General features: G+C 34.8%; 2 protein-coding genes across 2 annotated transcripts; one reads left to right on the top strand and one right to left on the bottom strand.

Moving 5' to 3' along the window:
* Positions 1-181: 181 nt before the first annotated feature.
* LOC128683132 (CD63 antigen) lies at positions 182-12,550 on the bottom strand. The gene is made up of 6 exons (XM_053768408.1): positions 12,426-12,550; positions 12,110-12,215; positions 11,151-11,342; positions 2,964-3,134; positions 1,251-1,472; positions 182-914 (listed from the first exon to the last, which is right to left on the bottom strand). The coding sequence occupies exons 2-6, from the start codon at positions 12,173-12,175 to the stop codon at positions 849-851; spliced, it is 717 nt and encodes a 238-aa protein (XP_053624383.1). The 5' UTR covers positions 12,176-12,215; positions 12,426-12,550; the 3' UTR covers positions 182-848.
* A 1,695-nt stretch (positions 12,551-14,245) lies between these two features.
* On the top strand, positions 14,246-17,705 carry LOC128683141 (tetraspanin-9-like). The gene is made up of 5 exons (XM_053768421.1): positions 14,246-14,372; positions 15,463-15,651; positions 16,552-16,722; positions 17,189-17,398; positions 17,613-17,705. Exons 1-5 carry the CDS (start codon positions 14,307-14,309, stop codon positions 17,682-17,684), a joined length of 708 nt encoding a protein of 235 aa, XP_053624396.1. The 5' UTR covers positions 14,246-14,306; the 3' UTR covers positions 17,685-17,705.
* The last annotated feature ends 801 nt before the right edge of the window (positions 17,706-18,506 follow it).

Genomic DNA, 18,506 nt, shown 5'->3' with positions numbered 1-18,506 from the left:
ATGCCGAGAGAATATCATTTAAAACACTGTTGGGTCTCATGCCAGAACAGAAGGGCTTAGCATTTTGTAAAATATATATATATTCTCAATAATATAAAATTCGTGAGCGGAGACCGAAGTCTAGATTTTACTCCCTACGGTTCAAGGGGGTGTATCACAGAAGACCAATAAAAGAGGTGTATGCTGTAGATATGCTGATTTTATTACAAATATATCTACAAACACTTGAACATTGATCTAATGTTTATTTCACATTGATAAAGTACAAAAAGAGATAATTATATCGATATTTTATCATCATATATTTATTAAAGATTTCGTCTTCAACGAAAATTAATAAATTACATTTTTAAATGTGCACCATTTCTACTTGGACTAATGAGAAAATATGAAACATGAAGATTGTAAAAATTTAAATTGGGTAGTCAATATAACAATTACACAAAAAGTCGTCATGTAATCATGTAATGGAGTTTGGCATTAGAAACCCATCTAATCGAAAAATCAGTCTTCTAACACTGAGCACACTCAATATTTTTGTGAAATTTGGAATAATAACTGATGTGCTGGCACGCTAAAAACCTTACTGCTAATAACACTTTCTTTTAAGACTGGTGAACTTTGGTGGTTGGTATATCCCACCCAGATGAGGTTGAGTTACAAATTGTTTTTATGAAGGAAGTAAAATTCGGGTGTCTTCATAAAAAATGCAAATATAAAAAAGGAAAACGATCTGAGATAACAATAATAAAATAAATTAATGCTACATATACACAAATTGATCGATAACTAGTAAATAAATCACAATGAATGGAGATAGATTCTTGCGCCAGTCCAGTGTCTTCCCTTTACACTGTCTCATACTGGCTGCGGATGGAGCGAGCGAGACAGCAAGCGAATATTACGCCCAGCAGCTGAAAATGGAGAAAAAATTGTAAGTTAATTTATGCAAAATTTCGTCGCGCTCTTTATCCCATATGCTGGAAATGGTCAGATTTGCGTAATTTGACATGATAATACAAATCTCAGTACTGTTGGCTATACACTATCGCCGAACCCACGATGCCGACGCGAATCAATGAACATTGTGTAGTTTGTACGAGAGCTTCTATTTATCGCAATCAAAAACCAGCAATGTATACCGAAGCCGTCAAAGTATTGCTAACTGTTGCGAATATGGCTAAATCTTGCGTATGGTGAGTGCGTTGTTTGAACATTCCGAGAGGGCGCTACTGTACTAGAATATTTACCTGTACAATAGCAATTCCCAAACCAACGCCTCCAAGCACAGCTGCTATAGTCTGCATGTTGTCTCTGATGGCTTCAAGGCAGCCGGTCTTGTGGACAGCCGGACCGTTGATGATGCATTCGGATACGGCGCCGTTGGGTTTGATGTCAAGCGCCGAGCAGCAGGAATTGGGCAGAGTCGCATTGTGCCAGTCCTCGGGGCCCCGGACGCCACAGCATTGGAGCTGAAAACAATAATTATGTCATTTTTGAGGTAGATGAAAAAATAAACAGTGTTACTACAAACATTTGAATGACTAAAGGTAATAATTTCTATGATAAATCCGGCCAGAAGTAAAGGATTCAGATTGAAAATATCACTGACATCAAAAATGGAAAGATAATAAATTTTTGGAGAAGTTTAACTTAAGATTTCGTTTAAAAAACTTTTTTGTAGGGCATGTGAAACAAGCTAAAATTTGAAAAACCGACTGGGTACTATATAGGTAGAATTAAGACTGAAGAAGGTTGCTAACACTTCACATATGATCCTCAGTTTATAGCCCTTTCCCTTGACTGACTTTTACAATTTCCGATCAAATCTTACGAAGAGAAGCAGCTGGCACATTCAGACAAATCATAATTTAAAAAACAAAACGTAATTTTGTTTTGCTCCTTCATTAGGTGGAAATGGTAGCAAATAATAGATAAATATTTTTCTGTTGCTGTAAATAATCCCAAAAATAACTCGAATCATTTATTTTGATTGATGACATTGTTTACAATTATGCGTATGAAATAATATTGTTCTTGTTTAGAGTGTAGCGGGAGCTAGGTGATTATGCTCGACCGCCACAAAGGGAAGATCTTCCCGCCAGGCTAGGTGTTGCGCCTGCGCCGCCACATAAAACTATTTTAAATATTCCAATAACGAGAGCTCGTTTCAACGGTAACACTGTTGTTTGTAGGTACCTGAACTGACTCATATTGGTCCGATAACCTAGAATAGATAAAGTGAAGTGGTTGACAAGCCAATGGATGATAAGCTTTATCTTGTTTATACATAAAACGAACCCATTACACTGTTGGGATTTTAGCTTTGGACAATGACGTAAACGTGCGACTTGGCAAAGACTTTCGATACTCTTTATCAATAAAATGCATATCAATTTTACGGATTAAGATGGCGGCAACAAGCGCTATCGATCTTAATTAATTGCTTAATGTGTTGCTGATAGAACGAAAACGAGTTAATTCAGTCAATTAAATAGTATGAGAGTAAGATAGGAATGGTGTGCCCCAGGGTGGAGTTCTAGGATAACTGCAACTATTTATTCATACCACTCTTTTTCACACAAAACTTGTTGGTGTTCGATGAGGGTCTATTTTCATTAATCCTAATTATTAATTAATCCTAGGATAATAAGACCCTATTGTTACATATAGACCTTATTGTTTTAATACAATGAAATTTAAAGGCTCGTCTATACGTTTGCTATAATACATTGGGAATTTTAGTGTATTTATTTTGCGACAACCCTGAATGTAAGTATTTTATATATTCGTATTTATTTTTAGGAGAGGAAGAACGTTTGGAAACTTGAAGCCTTGTTTAAAGCATTCTTAAACAAAAATTGACGGGAAAAAGGACCAGGGAGTGAACTCGATCTAAGGTAGATTCTTATCGAGTCACTAACACTGGTGTAAGATTTTATGACAATTTTCAGTGTACTCACATCAGTCTGGATGATGTCGAAGGTCTCCTTGACGTTGGGGTTGTTGGGGTAGTCGGCGATGGTATCGTTGAGCCGGCGCTCCAGGTTCGCGGCCAGGTCCTTCTGCTTCACATACCCTGCGATGCCCACTCCCAGCTCCGCCACGAAAATGATCAGCAGAAACACTGAGAACTAAATGTATGTGTTCGTTAATATAACAGTTAACAATGGCGCTAGGTTTTTAGTTTATAGCGTAGTAGGCAAAAGCATGCGAGTTCTCTGATGGTAAGCAAATACTCCACTCCAACCCATGTACAGTCGCGAGAAAATTACTACCACAGGCTTTCTGGTTTATCTGCCCACAGCAGCTACCTACTAAGAGTCACTGATGTGTTGATATGTGCTGACTTTGTGGCCTAGGGGCTTATGCCATTATTTTATAAATTAGTATTTTACTAACTAGTTACACAGACACTGCTTTCTCACCCTTGAACCCAACAATTCGCTGAAACATAACAATTACACTAACGCTGTTGTAATTGTTATGTTTCAGCGATGCTGTTCGGCGTCAGGAATATATGAGAGTGAGACACCCATATTTGTAAGTATATATATTGTGTAATAAATTATTTGAAATACATAAAGTTGAATATCAGTACATAACAGAATAGTAAAAGGTATACACCCCTGATGAGATTTGATCCAATCCCCCCCACTTCCAATTGTTGTTTTCTCGAAACTTCAAATGTTTGATATGACTACCCCTCCCCGCTTGAAAACCTCACCTGTGGGCGAAGCGCAGGTTTGCATTTCACTTCTCACCATCGAATCGATTCGAAGTGAGATGCAGCGAACCAATCACATTGCAGTGTGGTTGTCGTTGAGTCACAATGGCGCAATGTCATTGGTTCGCTGCGTCTCACTTCGAATAGATTCGATGGCGAGAAGTGAAATGCAAACCCGCATTAACCCCTCTGATAACTTTATCAACATCATCTGTCTGATCTGATTTCTAGATTTTCGTTTTATCTTCAATTTTGTTGTCTATTTTGTGTTCGTGTATACATACGATTAGTCAACATAGCCACTCGATTAAGAACCCTTCCGATTATGACGAAAATAAAAACTGATTTAAACAAAGCAAATCTGAGGAAATTTTGAGGTCAGAAGCAGCCTACGGCGTATTGTGACTGAAACGAAACTCGGTTATTTTAAATGGCCATGGCACCTGTAGACATTGCGAAATAAAATGACTCATTACTTGACAACTCACGTGCAGTAGATACAACCAAAAGGTAGGATCGGAAGTGATTATTTAGAAAAGCAAGTATTGTTAGTAGTCTTTGTGTCTTTTACATTTGAAAACTTGTTAAATGATTTCCATTTGCATGTTTCACACTGTAAGGTTTATTATTTCCATGATTTCACTACTTTTCTACTACGTTTTTATAAGGGGAATGCGATCTTATTCAAGCATCTGTTCTTTTTAATGAATAACAGTGGTCATTTCGAAATGCTAGTTAGTAGTTTGTAGCTTAATTTTTTATCGCGTACTCTGTAAGACCATATTATTGATTCAAATTCGCATTTTTTCTCATCTTTAGTGCAATTTCATGTTTTCCGCTGCATGTCTCGTCCCGCAAACTTGTCCAATCTCGCTTCCTGTTATGTAATTGTTAGATATCCCGTACCGTTTCCTACATATTGTGCCATCATGTTTTTCGCAATGTGTCCCGTTCCGTTTCCCACTCCGACTCCCACTCCCGCTTTCTGCAATGCGTGCCGTCCCATTTTCCATGACGTTTTTACACAAACGTAAATTAAACATTTTTTGTATTTACTATTACTGTTATTTACTACAAAAAGTAAGTGTGCCAATGTTCATTACTTTGTTGTAAATAACCAAAATCCAAATTTTCAAGTCACTCTCTTCAATAGTGTAGAACTTTCATATTTACAGTTTTTCACCCTTTTCACCCCCTTCGCATTTCCAAAAATCCTCTCTTAGTGCTCATCTACACTCACCTACATGCCAAATTTCAGCTTCCCGCCCAGCAGTTTCTGGTCTACGTTGTTTGTCAGTCAGTCAGTCACTCAGCAACGGAAGAGTTTTATATACTTATATATTGATATATACTGCGCCCACCCTCTTCTGTTATCCTCTTTCACTACCCAAAGGCTGGCTGTAAGAGATTGCTTACCTGCTGCAGCAATAGGCCTACCATTTGTCCATATGTATGCACAATTGTATTATTTTGTACTAATATTGTTTTTATGGGCAATATATATTTTGTATTGTTTTGTAAATTTAACAGACAGACAGACAGACAAAAATGTCCAAAACTATATTTTCGTCATTTGTATCAGTAACTAAGCATATTCCATGAAGAATTAAAAAAAAATATCCAATGTACATATTTGGCCTTTCTTCCATTTTATTATATGTATATATGTTATTTAATTAAGTTGAAGAATATACATTATTATCTACTTCTAATCATGATTTAGCTGCGTCGCCCTATGACATAAGATTTACTTTTTTTTCCCTTATTTCTAACTAACAATGGCGTTGGCAACATCTATTAAAGCATATTAAAATCATCCCATCAACACCAGTTCATCTTGGTTCATCGCAAGAATAGAATGGATTTATTTAATGAAATTGAGCAAGATTTGTACCAGATTCCTTTCCTCCCAGTATTAATTTTAGCATGGTATATTTGGATATTATTGTGTATTATTCTGATACCGAATATAAAAACGATGTTGTCTTATGAAACTTTTACAAAATGATACAAATTAAATGCATTTAATAGCTGGCCCCTGTGCTTTGCAAAAAATTGCAATGCTTAGAAAGTTGGAAATATATTATATGTCTGTCCCTATGTTACTGTAATGTTATTGTTGTCTGATTAAAAAAACAAATTTTAAAAGAAGTACTTATAACGTATAAGTGTTCGAATTATTCATTTCAATTTAGATTCACTTTATCGCACTAACATACTATCTCTATTTAGAGACTGAGACCAAATTTTGGTCTTATGTAGACTGAGAATGTCATAAGTCCACCATATATTTTTGTATTAAAGTTTTGAAACAAAGAAATTACCTACCCATGCACATGAATAAGTATCACAACAAAGATAACGCCCGATAAAGTGACTCATAGAATGTTTCATGGCACTACAATAAACCCAGTAAACCGTATCTGAATAGTATAAAATAGTGACTATTCAACAAGCGATTGTACGCACTTAAAATCTTTTTTCTTCTCATGTACATCCAACGTAGATGCTATTATAAACTGAATGCAATGCAAATACCGGTCTCTCTACCCCTTTGACTTATGGGAAAAAAATGTTGGATTTCATAATTAATTAGAAAGTACTTATGTGAAAAGATAAGCATAATGTGCAAAACAACAGAAAGTATGTAAATCAGTGGACAGCTGAGTTGGAAGAGCTCCAATAAACAGAAATGTTCATTTCTTTATACTGTGCACTTATTTCATATATAAAAGTGTCACAATTATAAGCATTTTGGTAAAACAATAATCTCGAAATATTATTGAAGTTTTATTGTAATGTGTTATTATAAAATCGCTGCTCAATTTGGTCATCCAACGAGTCGTGGCTACGTCACACGATTCAGGGTCATTTCGACTGGACATTCTAGACCACAGCACGTGACGTCTACTTATACAAACGAATAAATTTTACCTAGTATTTTATACGTAGGTATATGACTGCGTTTGTTTGGGACGGATTTTTGACGCTCGCAAAAGGAAATTATGGGTTTTAATAAAATGGATCATTGCTGGCCATTTTATTTTGTGGTGTGACGTTCCGTCTATTTGATCCGTCTGTACACATAATGTTTTACTTGGCATGTCAATAACCGAAAGTATAGTAACGTATCCGTCTACCATAGATCAACAAAAAACCGTATTCACATGAAATGAAGTTGGTTTTGAATTTCCGAAGATTACACAGTCATTTGGCTTCAGTATATAGTATCAACTTGTCAAACAAAGATTTACGCTTCACCCTATTCTTTCACAGCTACATCATCAGGGCTATTACAAGCTTGTAAAATGTGTATTATCTTGTGGCATCCCTGAATCTTTAAGCATCCTACCTATTCGGTCAGATTTCATGCTCTTGATGCCGTGTCACCGGCAATTAACTACGCACGTCCGGGTATTATCTGTCTGAACTGAACATAAGCGTTGAAAACAAGCAGATGGCCGTGAGATAATGAATAAAAAAACACCGCAGTGGTCTACTCTACTTTACAAAAAGGTAGTAGTGGACTTTATAACAAATACAGGGAATTTCGCTCCAGTAGGATTTTAGGGACAAAATGTACGCTATATGCTAATCCAGGATATACGTTACTCGTGTAGTAAATTTTATAGAAATCCGTCCAGAGATCCGTTTTCTGTGATTGAGTAAAAAAATATCCTTACTCAATCACATCCATTCAACTTTGGCTTTTACAAAATTAGAAGGATTAATATTAATCGAAGATGATGATGCTAAATGTTAATTTGTGTCTTGACCTTTTGTTGCTTTTACATCGATTGCATCTGTAATAAGTATATAATAAGCTGGATATATCCCTCATCCTACATGCCCGGTTGTTCTAGACTTGTGTCATGGGATACTAACTCAACGATACTATATTTTATAACATATATAAACATCCAAGACCCGGGCCAATCAGAAAAAGATCATTTTCCATCATGACCAAACCGGGGAACGACCCGGGACCTCTCGGTTCAGAGGCAAGCACTTTACCACTTCGCCACCGAGGTCGTCAATTGGTTATTCCGCAGCGGAAAAAATATCACCAAATGTTGAATTTAGTAATATTGTTATCACTTAGTGTTTTCCTCATTACGAGTCGGAATTTGTTTAGTATTGTCATGCAGCAAGAGCCGTTCCGGCGAGTTACAGAACAATAAGTTGGAGCTGACACAGCTTACAGTCATTTGTTGACGTACTGAATCACTCAGCAACGCTTGCGCTGTTTCAGAATGTTAAATATCTTCTGTGAAATAATTACAACTAAGTACGTATCGAATATAATAAAAGTATGTTCTACGTGAGATAATGGAGTTAACATCGATACATAGTACTTCCAACGTGGAGAAGCAACGCAAAAAACTACAGCACATCGTTTTCTCTAAAGAACATTCATAGAGCGTCGTACAAGAAAAGTTTTGGTATGTTATTTGTATGGGCTGTAATTAATATGTGCTTGACAAGGTACCTTTTTGAAAAAGCGTGAAAAAATATGGTAATGCCAAGAGTAAACACATTTTTTTTCCCTTTCTAGAACACTAGGAAAAACAATGGATCAGTTATGTAGTAGTGATAGTGGCAAAGTACTTTTACTTCAAGACAGATTATACATATATATATGTATAGTACATCCAATACCTTCAACCAAGTCGACAAAAGAATCTAATGAAGCTGTCTATAGGAAGATGCCATTGGTCATTTCCTTAATATTTCTAATACCTCACTTAGTGCAAGTAGGGTAAGTGAGCTAATAGTCATTACTGGACGGAAACGTCCATTTAGCGTCGAGATGGCCGGCGCGTGTCAAAGGTCGGGAGCATGTCGGGAGCTGACTCCACCTCGCAAATGACAGCATTTTCAAATACAATTTATTTCTTCTATATACTACCAAGCAGGTAAATAGGCATGCGGCCCACCTGATGGGAAGTGATCACAGCAGTCTATTATCATAATTAATGATATGATTTTGTGGTCATTTGCCTCATTTATTTAATTAAAATAAAAAAATCTGTTAAAATATGTCTTGGCACTATAGCACTATACAATATTTGATGTCGAGACAAAACATAATTTTAGCTTAAAGTATGCTTAAACATTTATATACGTATAAATAAGATATAGAAAATAATGCCACTACCACCACCCACCGTATCTACTAAGTGTATCTTTTCTCATTACTACAATAAAATTGTTTTTCTCTCGCTGAATACCGAGGGCTAAATTTAGACACCAATTTGGGTTCGTAGGCGGTATAACACTTGCGCTGGTTCATCAAAGGAGATAACAGTTCACTGACTTAATTAATTAGTGTCCGATCGAATATACGGAATTCGTTCGGTTTATATAATCTAGCTTAGCTTCGGACAATCCGTCCTGGTAAATAAATCCTGTATTTTTATCCCGAAATTCCCATCGGAGCGAAACCCCGAGGCACATCTAGTATTAAAAAATATTGTGTAGCCAAAAGTACGACGGATGCATTCCTTCACCCGAAGCAAGGTGGCGGTACCTATATTAAAACTAGCCTTTTCAAATATTAAAACAACTATCTACTATATCTATTTATTGTAACTGAAGTCTCAGCCAGTTGTTGCAAAGTAAATGATAAAAGGTAAATTTGCAATATTGAGGTGGCCAGTGCAATATCTATTAGTAAATGCGTCAGTTATTACAAACACGTTCTTGTGTTAATTTTGCATTGAAATATATCGTATATTTCGCGAATAGTTTGCGTATGTTATGCATACCTAATGATGGCAGCCAGGGTATAAATATTTTCATATCACTTTATGATTTATGTCCAGGTAAAATAAACAGTGATTTTATAATTTTTTATAGAGCTCTCCGGCATGTTAACCGTCGAACCGTTGAACCGACACGAACGATTATTACTAATTTGAAATGGAGACCCAACGAAAATTTTATAAATTATGATAAATTTGAAAGTTTTTTTTTTAATTTCATGGCTCCATCGTTCGCCAAAACGATAATTTTGCCAACGTCAACGTTGAGATTGACACGGAATATAATATATTATAATGATATATGAAATACGGATCAGTGTGTAACCTAAAATATAAAAGTATATAAATATATTATACATACATACGGATAAAGTAAATAAAAAGTTGTAAAAAGGGAATTGTTGACAACGTTATCAATTTGACGGATATCAATATGTGTGTTTTATTATTTATCAATGTGCGTTTTTGTGATTCGCGATTGTCAACTCGAGTCAAGATTTTTTTCGTGAATGGTTAAAAAGTTAATGTTGTATTAGGAGTGAGTCAATGTATTTTTTGTACTGGTCTAAACAAAGGTTTAATTTTAGTACCACTCATTTAATGATTTTATGTCTTGTTTGTATATTTAATGTTTTTACTTCGTAAAACCTTACCATAGGGCCCCATTTTTTATTTGCCCCAGTACCCTAGGTTACCTAGCTACGCCACTGATTGTACACATGAATAATGTGACAATGCTCTATGTATCTACACAACGCGAAAATATGATAAAAGTCCTGATAACGCGTTGAAACAGTTATTTATTATATATGTCACAGACAGAAAGCCTACCTATATTTACAACACTCAATGGGTTACATTAAGTACTAAACTTATATCGTGGGTCCAATGGATACAAACACAGAAACAGACACAACACACCCAACCGCAGAAAAATAATTGTGATCACATATTTGAGCTACAAATAATGCTCATGCTGGGAATTGAACCCAAGACTTCGAGGTAGCGATCAAGACTCATGTATTTCACAAATACTAATGATAAACAAAATAATATAAACAAGTATAGATTTTCTAAAATGCCTGAATAATTAACATAAAAATTGATAACCTCTTTTGCAAAAAGCTGAGTTTGTTTACAGTGAAGTGAATGGGATCATAAAAATAATATCCAATAACAGCATACTTAATGCGAGGTCACACTACTCGATAAGTAGGTTGAGGACTTGACCTGGAGAGATGGGCCTTGAGTGCTCTCTTTGAATTTCATTTGGGGGAGGCCGTTGAGCAATTTACCTTTACGTTTTTGAGCTAGCAGTGTTGATTTAGGAACTTTGGTTGGTCCACCAAAAATCAAATAAAAAAGATTGAATGTTTGAACCAAAGGATTTGAACTAAAACACTCCGCTACCCTAGCTTTAGATGCTACCCTCAATCTGGGTAAAATATGGGGTCAATATATAAGGGTATATATGTACTTTTTAATTACCTGATTAATCAATCTTCAATGTCGGTAATAGGTAAACAATTGAATATAGAGAGATAAATTCTCAAGAGGTATAAACTCAATATTTTTAAGCTGTCTCTTTAAGTTGTGTAAGTTTCAGTTTATACTATTGTTATGAGAGCAGACAGTTTTTATAAAAAATGTATACTCACAGTGACAATCATGCAGTGATTCTCCTTGACTGCACCACAGCATCCGAAGAAGGCAACAATGAACACTATGACTCCAACAATGATCAGGACAATGGGACCAGATGTGTAGAAGTTCTCGTCAGCCAAGTCCACGTAAGGAGCTGATTTGATCTCAGCTCGGATGCCAACAATCAGAATAATAAGTCCCGTTATCTGCAATGTTTAAATAATCACAATTTGTTTCCAAAATGGAGGTACAGAGCTATTATTATTTACTATATTATTCAAACAAACTCTTTGAAGGTGTTAGCAATTACACTTCAATAATTTGTGGAGAGTGCATTAAATTTTCCTAAATTACCTAATTGTTTGTCTTTCCATATAAATATATTTTGTAAGATTTCGAAATAATTAGTTTTATATATAATTGGAATAAAATAAATAAATCTTACCAATTATAACGATAAGAATATTTGAACATAATAATTGAAATCAGTAGAACATAATTATGTAGGTACATATACAATTTTTATCAATGCAACTACATAATGATCCCCATTACATTTGAACATGTTTTTTTAACTTTTTTCAAGTGTTGACTGCAATCACTGGTTGCATCACAATAATTTGCTAATAAAAATGACTCATACAATCGCTTCACATTCTGAGGTAGTATCTTATGGTGATTTCCAAATGCAAAAAAATTACTCTCGCCAGTTGTAGGGTATAATTTTGTAAGAATAGAACCAATTGAAGTTACCTACCTATTTAAAGAAATAATGTTTAGTAAAAAAAAAGTATAAGTTCCACATTTGAAAATAAGCACAATAAAGTACTTTAGGATATATGTTTCTACTACAGTTAGTAATATAATTACAGTTAGTAGTATAATTTAATATGCATTTGGATTGTACAACAACTGCCTTTTGGAACAAATGTATTCGAGCATTCAAATAGAAGGTAGACAGGAAAACACTTACCGCAAACAAAAGATTGAATAGAAAGAGCAGGTATTTCACACAGGACATTCCACCGCCCAAAGCCATGATTGATTTTTGATTGTGATTTGTATTTAAAAAATTTGACCTAGAACAATGCAATATGAAACTATATATATTATTTACATTTCGCGACCAGTGTCGTAGCCATTTAACCATCGATTTATTTTGCGTCGCAGTTACACTAGTTTCAATTTCAAACAATGGTCGTATTCATCGTTGTCGAAGAGCAAAACGTTGTTTACGATTAAAAAACAGTTATTATGACTATGTAATAATTGTAAAGAATGGTACTTACCGCCGAATAAAGCGGAATAATAAGTTAAAATTTTATGAAATATCAAACAACACACTCACAAAATGTAGATTAGTTACTGACTGGGTTGCCAGCTCTAAAACGCAGTGTTGCAAACTACTAACTATACCCAGTTTTTAGACATTTCCAAAAAGTTGCTAGTATACAATTTTTTTTATCCCATTTTAGAAGTAGCTAAATATTACAATAAATAAAATGGTAATAATAAAATAAATAAATTAAAAATGATACAATAGTAATAGTATTATTGTGTACTATATTTATAGATACATAGTAAAGTAACCCCAAACGACTCGTGACTATGAAAGAGGAAGATGTCGATTGTTGGGGTTCAGTAACCACCTACTTATACTACCTGTGTAGGATAGTTTACCGTTATATTGACGATTCTTTAAACTGCTAAGTGTATCACTCACACTATTAGTATTTTTAAGTCCTTTTTGTCAATAGGTTATCGTTTATATCGATAGTTGCGATACATGAAAATTTGTTAGTAAAAAAAGCTAGACATTTTAGCTACAAACAAGTTTCATAAAATAGTAGCTCTCCGTCACCAAAAAATAGCTAGATCTAGATAATAAGTTGCTAATTGGCAACACTATTACTACGACGAACACAGCTAGGGGCCATAGATCTACCGCCGAAAGATGTTAAATGATGCCATGAAATTTTGGTTTGGCGTTTGAAATTGCCATATTTAAAAATAATATTTAGACTGAAAATAACAAAATAAAGATTATATTTTCAACTTTGCCTTTGTTGTATACTGTATATTTAATTAATGTTGGAATTGTTAATATATCCAATGAAATATATAAATCATAATTTATTTACACCAATGTGCTTATATAATTTCTGTAATCTGCATGTTTATGTTACACGAAACAAAACGTACGATAACGATGTCGTCTCGTCATTAACATTTCATTTCCGTTTCCCGATTTGTAAGCGCGGTTTATTTATAAAATAGTTCAATGTAATAAATAATAAATAATTCAATGTAATAAGTAATAAATATTGCTTTTAATAAACAAAAATTTTAAAACTAACTTATATATGCCCCGGATGCCCCATAAAAATAAATTCTAAGTACATATAATGAATCGTTAGCTTTTATGTAAGTGCATTAGTTACTTAGGTACCTACCACCAACTTTAAAATTTAAAACTATGTAAGTATAACGGTTCATAATATAAATTTATTTTTCTAAATGGAGATACGTATCTTTAGTTATTGGACGAGATTCTTACAAATACTCAGTAGGAAATGTAATGTATGTAATCAAAAATACACAGTATATGACCAAGACGTACTACTTACTACCTATAGTACTTTTTATACTGTGCTACTACTCAAGTCTTAAACGCAAAACCTAACGAGAGAGACGGACGTTTAGAGACAAGCATCGTTGCCAGTCTTTGGGTAAAGTGGGATTTTGAAAGCTAATGTGTTTAGCTGAATTTTATTTTTTGCTTTTTATTTATAATTTTTTTTTATAAAAAAGCGGGACAGGGCTGTCCCTTAGTAAATTCTGGAGTAAAAAACTCAGGCGTCCCATCAAAATCGGCATGTCTGGCAACTACATGGGCTTTAGGTCATTTACTAAATGATCTAAGTTTTATGCATCTTTTTTGTATTAATATTAAGTTATATGTCGTACACTAAAGTTATTACAAACTAACTGGCTAAAGTGATATGTTTATTGATTTAAATTTTCGATTACGTGTTTTCGGACCAGATTAGATGAACCTGTCAAGATAACTGAGATATTGGATGGTTTCGAGATAAAACTATCTCGATTCTTCAGTAACGTGACACTTTTGGTGTATGTGACACTAAAATAGAAAATAGGGATTTAAAAAAATGAAAGTGTTAAAATTGCTGAAATCAGTGAGATATTCGTTAGCAGCGCTCAATGGATTACTTTTGGTAAAATCAATATCTAACATACTCATTGAAATTGATATATGAGATCACTTTCCCGCCTTTCCAAATTCATAGCTATCATTGATGATTTTATACTTTTCTACAAATTTCTGTGTCTCTAGGATATTGTATATTTTATTTTCTTGTTATTATAATATCGGCATACTTTTGTCTTTTTTAATTGAAGTTCTCAATTCGTTTTGCTAAGTATTATAAATGAACGTTAATACGCTGTCACGCAAATACTACTGAACGAGTTTTGATGAAATTAGTTATAAAATTTGGAATTAGGTAGGTTCTTAGGTACCACTAATTTGGAATGACCCAGGGTCGGACCCTCTCTTTAGAGTACTATTATTCAATGTCGTCAAAATTAATAAGTATCTGCAAACTTAAGGTCCATATAAGGCTATATTTTTAACGAGGTTGTAGTAGCATACTTACAGATTAGCAAGACAACAGTGACAAGGTGACAAGTTGACAATTTGTACGCCCCGCGCGTCTCATTCACAATTTTCCATCATGTATCTGTGTGTGCCAAATAACAACAAGAATTGCTGGCTACTTCCGCGCAGATTATGATGAAAATAGTAGGCACTGTAGGTAGGTAGGCTTTTCACCATAGCCTGGTACGAATACTTGGAATTACTCTTATAAGCTTGGGGCACAAATCAGAGTCTAGTAAGAGCAGCAACCTGTTACTAACGGACTTTTACTTTGGCGATTCTTGATTACACTGATGTTGCTGACACTGTCTATCTACATCATCAGAGTATGATGATGACTGTACTCCTGGCGCCCGAGTATAGATTATCTTGTTTCATCGTTAGCAATAAGCCACGGGCCCACAGTTGTCTATCGCCAAAGTAGTTGCTATATATAGATGAGAGTAATTTTATTTTTTATGCTGAAAAGTGCAGGGTCACTGCAGTTTATGTATGGCTGCAACACCAAAGGCAAACACGCGCGTGGCCGTCTTTGTGGGCTCGTGGTTTTTGTCCCAATAGGTACCTACCCTTTAAGAACACTGCCTCTCTCACCCTTAAATCGAGAACACAACAATGCAAGCACTGCTTTACAACTTTACTTTCAGCTAACAGGCTTGCTCTTACTGATCGTCGGTAGCGTGGTCCTCGTAACGTACCTGGAGTATGAGCTGGTCATCACGCAGAAGTTCTTCAGCTTGTCAGGGTTGGTCATAGCCACCGGTGTCATCATCATTCTTGCAGTCGCTCTTGGACTCTATGGCGCTATTTCTGAACAATTCTACGTAATTCTTGGGGTAAGTTTAGTCATATTTATCAAAGGTTTCAGATCAAACATTATTTGGAGCTGTGGAAAATATAACGAAACACATTGATATTTTGTGTCATTTTATAACCACTGGTTATTTAGCATGTATTTGAAGCAACTGTAGTTTTAAAACATTGCCATTTGAATTTATCAGGCGGTAGATCTTATGTTCTTATTTTGGGAGTTGCACAGACATTATCTATGCAAGAACATATTATATGGTTTATATATATTCGATACAATTACCTTCTAAAAATTCTAATGAATAAGTATGACTTTGGTCATTATTATAATTTCATATACCTAATCAAGTAAGTTAGGTACGTACTACCAAACCAAACAAATGTATATGCATATGCATTTTCATAATAAATTTTCCGTACTTTTGTACTGATAACAAATAATAATGTTAGGTTATGAATTTTGCACATATTTTATCAGAAGGGTGTATTACTCACTCGTGCTTTTGGTTTTCGTATAACATTAGGTTAAGTATCCAAGGTTTAGAGGAATTCGGAGTCTTGTAACATAATTATTATTCCCTCTTCCTTTTCTTTTACTTGAGACTTTCATTTACTTGACTTTCTTACACATCAGAGGTGTTGAGGTTTTGAAATACTGACATTTTGGATAGATTTTACAAAAGCTTCACAACAGACAGAGTGTGTCGTCAATAATAGGACCCTCACGTGTTTACTCAATGTCCACGATTGTGAATAAATCATAATCATAGATAATGAAGACTTTATTGTACCAGATTTACAGAAGTAACAGTTAGGTATTCTAAAATAAATAAGCGCAATGACGGACATAGCGCAAAAGCAAAAGTAGGTAATATGTTATCCCTGCAGAACGTTTCTTATTTTCACTATGTCAAAAATCTTTTCAGTACGTAGCCTTGCTGCTTGCGATCCTCGTATTCGAGATATCAGCGGCAGTCGTGAGCTTGAAGTTGAAGAGTAATGCATCTTCAGAGATCAGGGCGAGCATGCAACATGCACAGCTGCTGTATGAGACTAGGAGGGAAATAACAATACTGTGGGACGACATGCAGATGGGTGTAAGATAATAAAATAATGAAAGTTTCATTTACATTAGGTAGTCATAACGATGCTAGAATCGAAGACTGGTGTATCATCAGAGATAAGGTCGAGCATTCAACAGGCGCAGCTACTCTATGAGATAAGGAGGGAAATAACAATAATGTGAGACGACATGCAGATGGGTGTAAGAGAGTTACAGTTATATCTACTGAAGGTAGGCGAAATGATGCTAGTATTGAAGATATAAAAAGTAGGCTTTAAGTTGAATACATACCGAAGTATCATCAGAGATAAGGTCTAGCATTCATCAGGCGTATGTATAGTTCAGTAGTATGAGATGAGGAGAGATTTAAATAAATAAAGAAATAAAATGTATATCTCCTAAAATATTAAAAGTTGGACATTTCAGATTCTGATAAGTAATATCTGAAAAAATAGGTACCTACCTAGGATAATTATTTTTATTCAATGTTCTCTTTCCAGTTCGAATGCTGTGGAGTGGTGGGTCGTAACGACTGGGTCTCCAACCGAATCCCTATCAGTTGCTGCCACATAGACTATGGCACAATTTCTCCTTTCTACTGCAACTTGACCAACGCCTACACGACTGGCTGCGCCGCAGCCTTGGGGGAGTGGCTGAGCTACAACGCCAATGTTATTGGTGTTACTTCATTGATCGCCATAACGTTAACTGTAAGTATTGCTTCGACAAGTTCGTACCTCAGTGTTGTCACTGCAGATTGCAGGTTTTGTCATATAAGTACTTGAAGCATGCAATCAGTAGGTACTCTGTAAGATCTTGTTTAAAAAATACGTTCGAAGTACTTATTAAATCCATGACTTGAAGTCTACGTGAACCTTTCCTGAACTCTTTTTTTCTGATGTAGTTTCCTTCCAACATTTTCAGGTGCTGATATCGGCGGCCGCAGGGTGGTTGGCGTGGAGATCGAAGTTCGAAGAAGTTGAATTGGAGTCCTAAATAAATATCTTGTGTTTTTGTATAAAATTTATTGTTGTTTGTTTTTATGCTCTAACTATATTCTTTTCTACAAAGTAAAAAAGATTGATATATAATTTCATTACATAGTTGTAATCAAAATCAATCAAAATCAATTACAATACAATTAATAAAACCAAACCAAAAATACATTTTTTGGTTTGGTTTTATTAAAACATATTTTTTAACCAAAATAAAACAAAAATTAACACATCTAGTGATGATCTAGCGTGAAATACGCAAATGATTTTGACGACTTGTGGGTCGGTTCACCCTAGCGATCGAAAAAGGTCGAGCCTTTTAGCCCTTTTTTAAGACTCGCCGCTTTATAGCGAGGGCTAGAAGGCTAAAAGGCTAAATAGCTCTTAAGCCCTCGAGGCTAATTGTATTTATGGCTTTTGAAGGCTCGAGCCTTATAAATTTAAAGCTTGCGAGTCTTTTTTAAAGGCGGGCTTTTTTTCTAAAATTGTTCACTAAAAAAGGCTTGAGGCTTTTTAGGCATAGGCTTTTTTAAAGTCTTTTTAGATATAATATTATTTGACACTATTAGGTACTAATTAGGTCTAAAGGTGGTATCGATGATTGGTTTAAATATAGCAAAAACATAAACAATTACATAATTTTTGGTACATTTAATAATAAAATATAAAACCAGTATACGTTGACACTTGGTTATAAAGATTTACTAAGTCATAAGAGGCCAACTTAAAATAGTCATTGTTCCAAAAAGAAAAACAGCCGATTTTCATTAGGTATGGCAATGAAATGAAATTGTAAATAAATAAAGGATGTGTTAATAAAAAT

The sequence above is a fragment of the Plodia interpunctella genome, chromosome 3 (genome assembly GCF_027563975.2).
Source record: "Plodia interpunctella isolate USDA-ARS_2022_Savannah chromosome 3, ilPloInte3.2, whole genome shotgun sequence".
NCBI classification, from domain to species: Eukaryota; Metazoa; Arthropoda; class Insecta; order Lepidoptera; family Pyralidae; genus Plodia; species Plodia interpunctella.
Note: the sequence above shows the minus strand (reverse complement) of the source record. Positions and strands in the feature narration are given on the sequence as shown.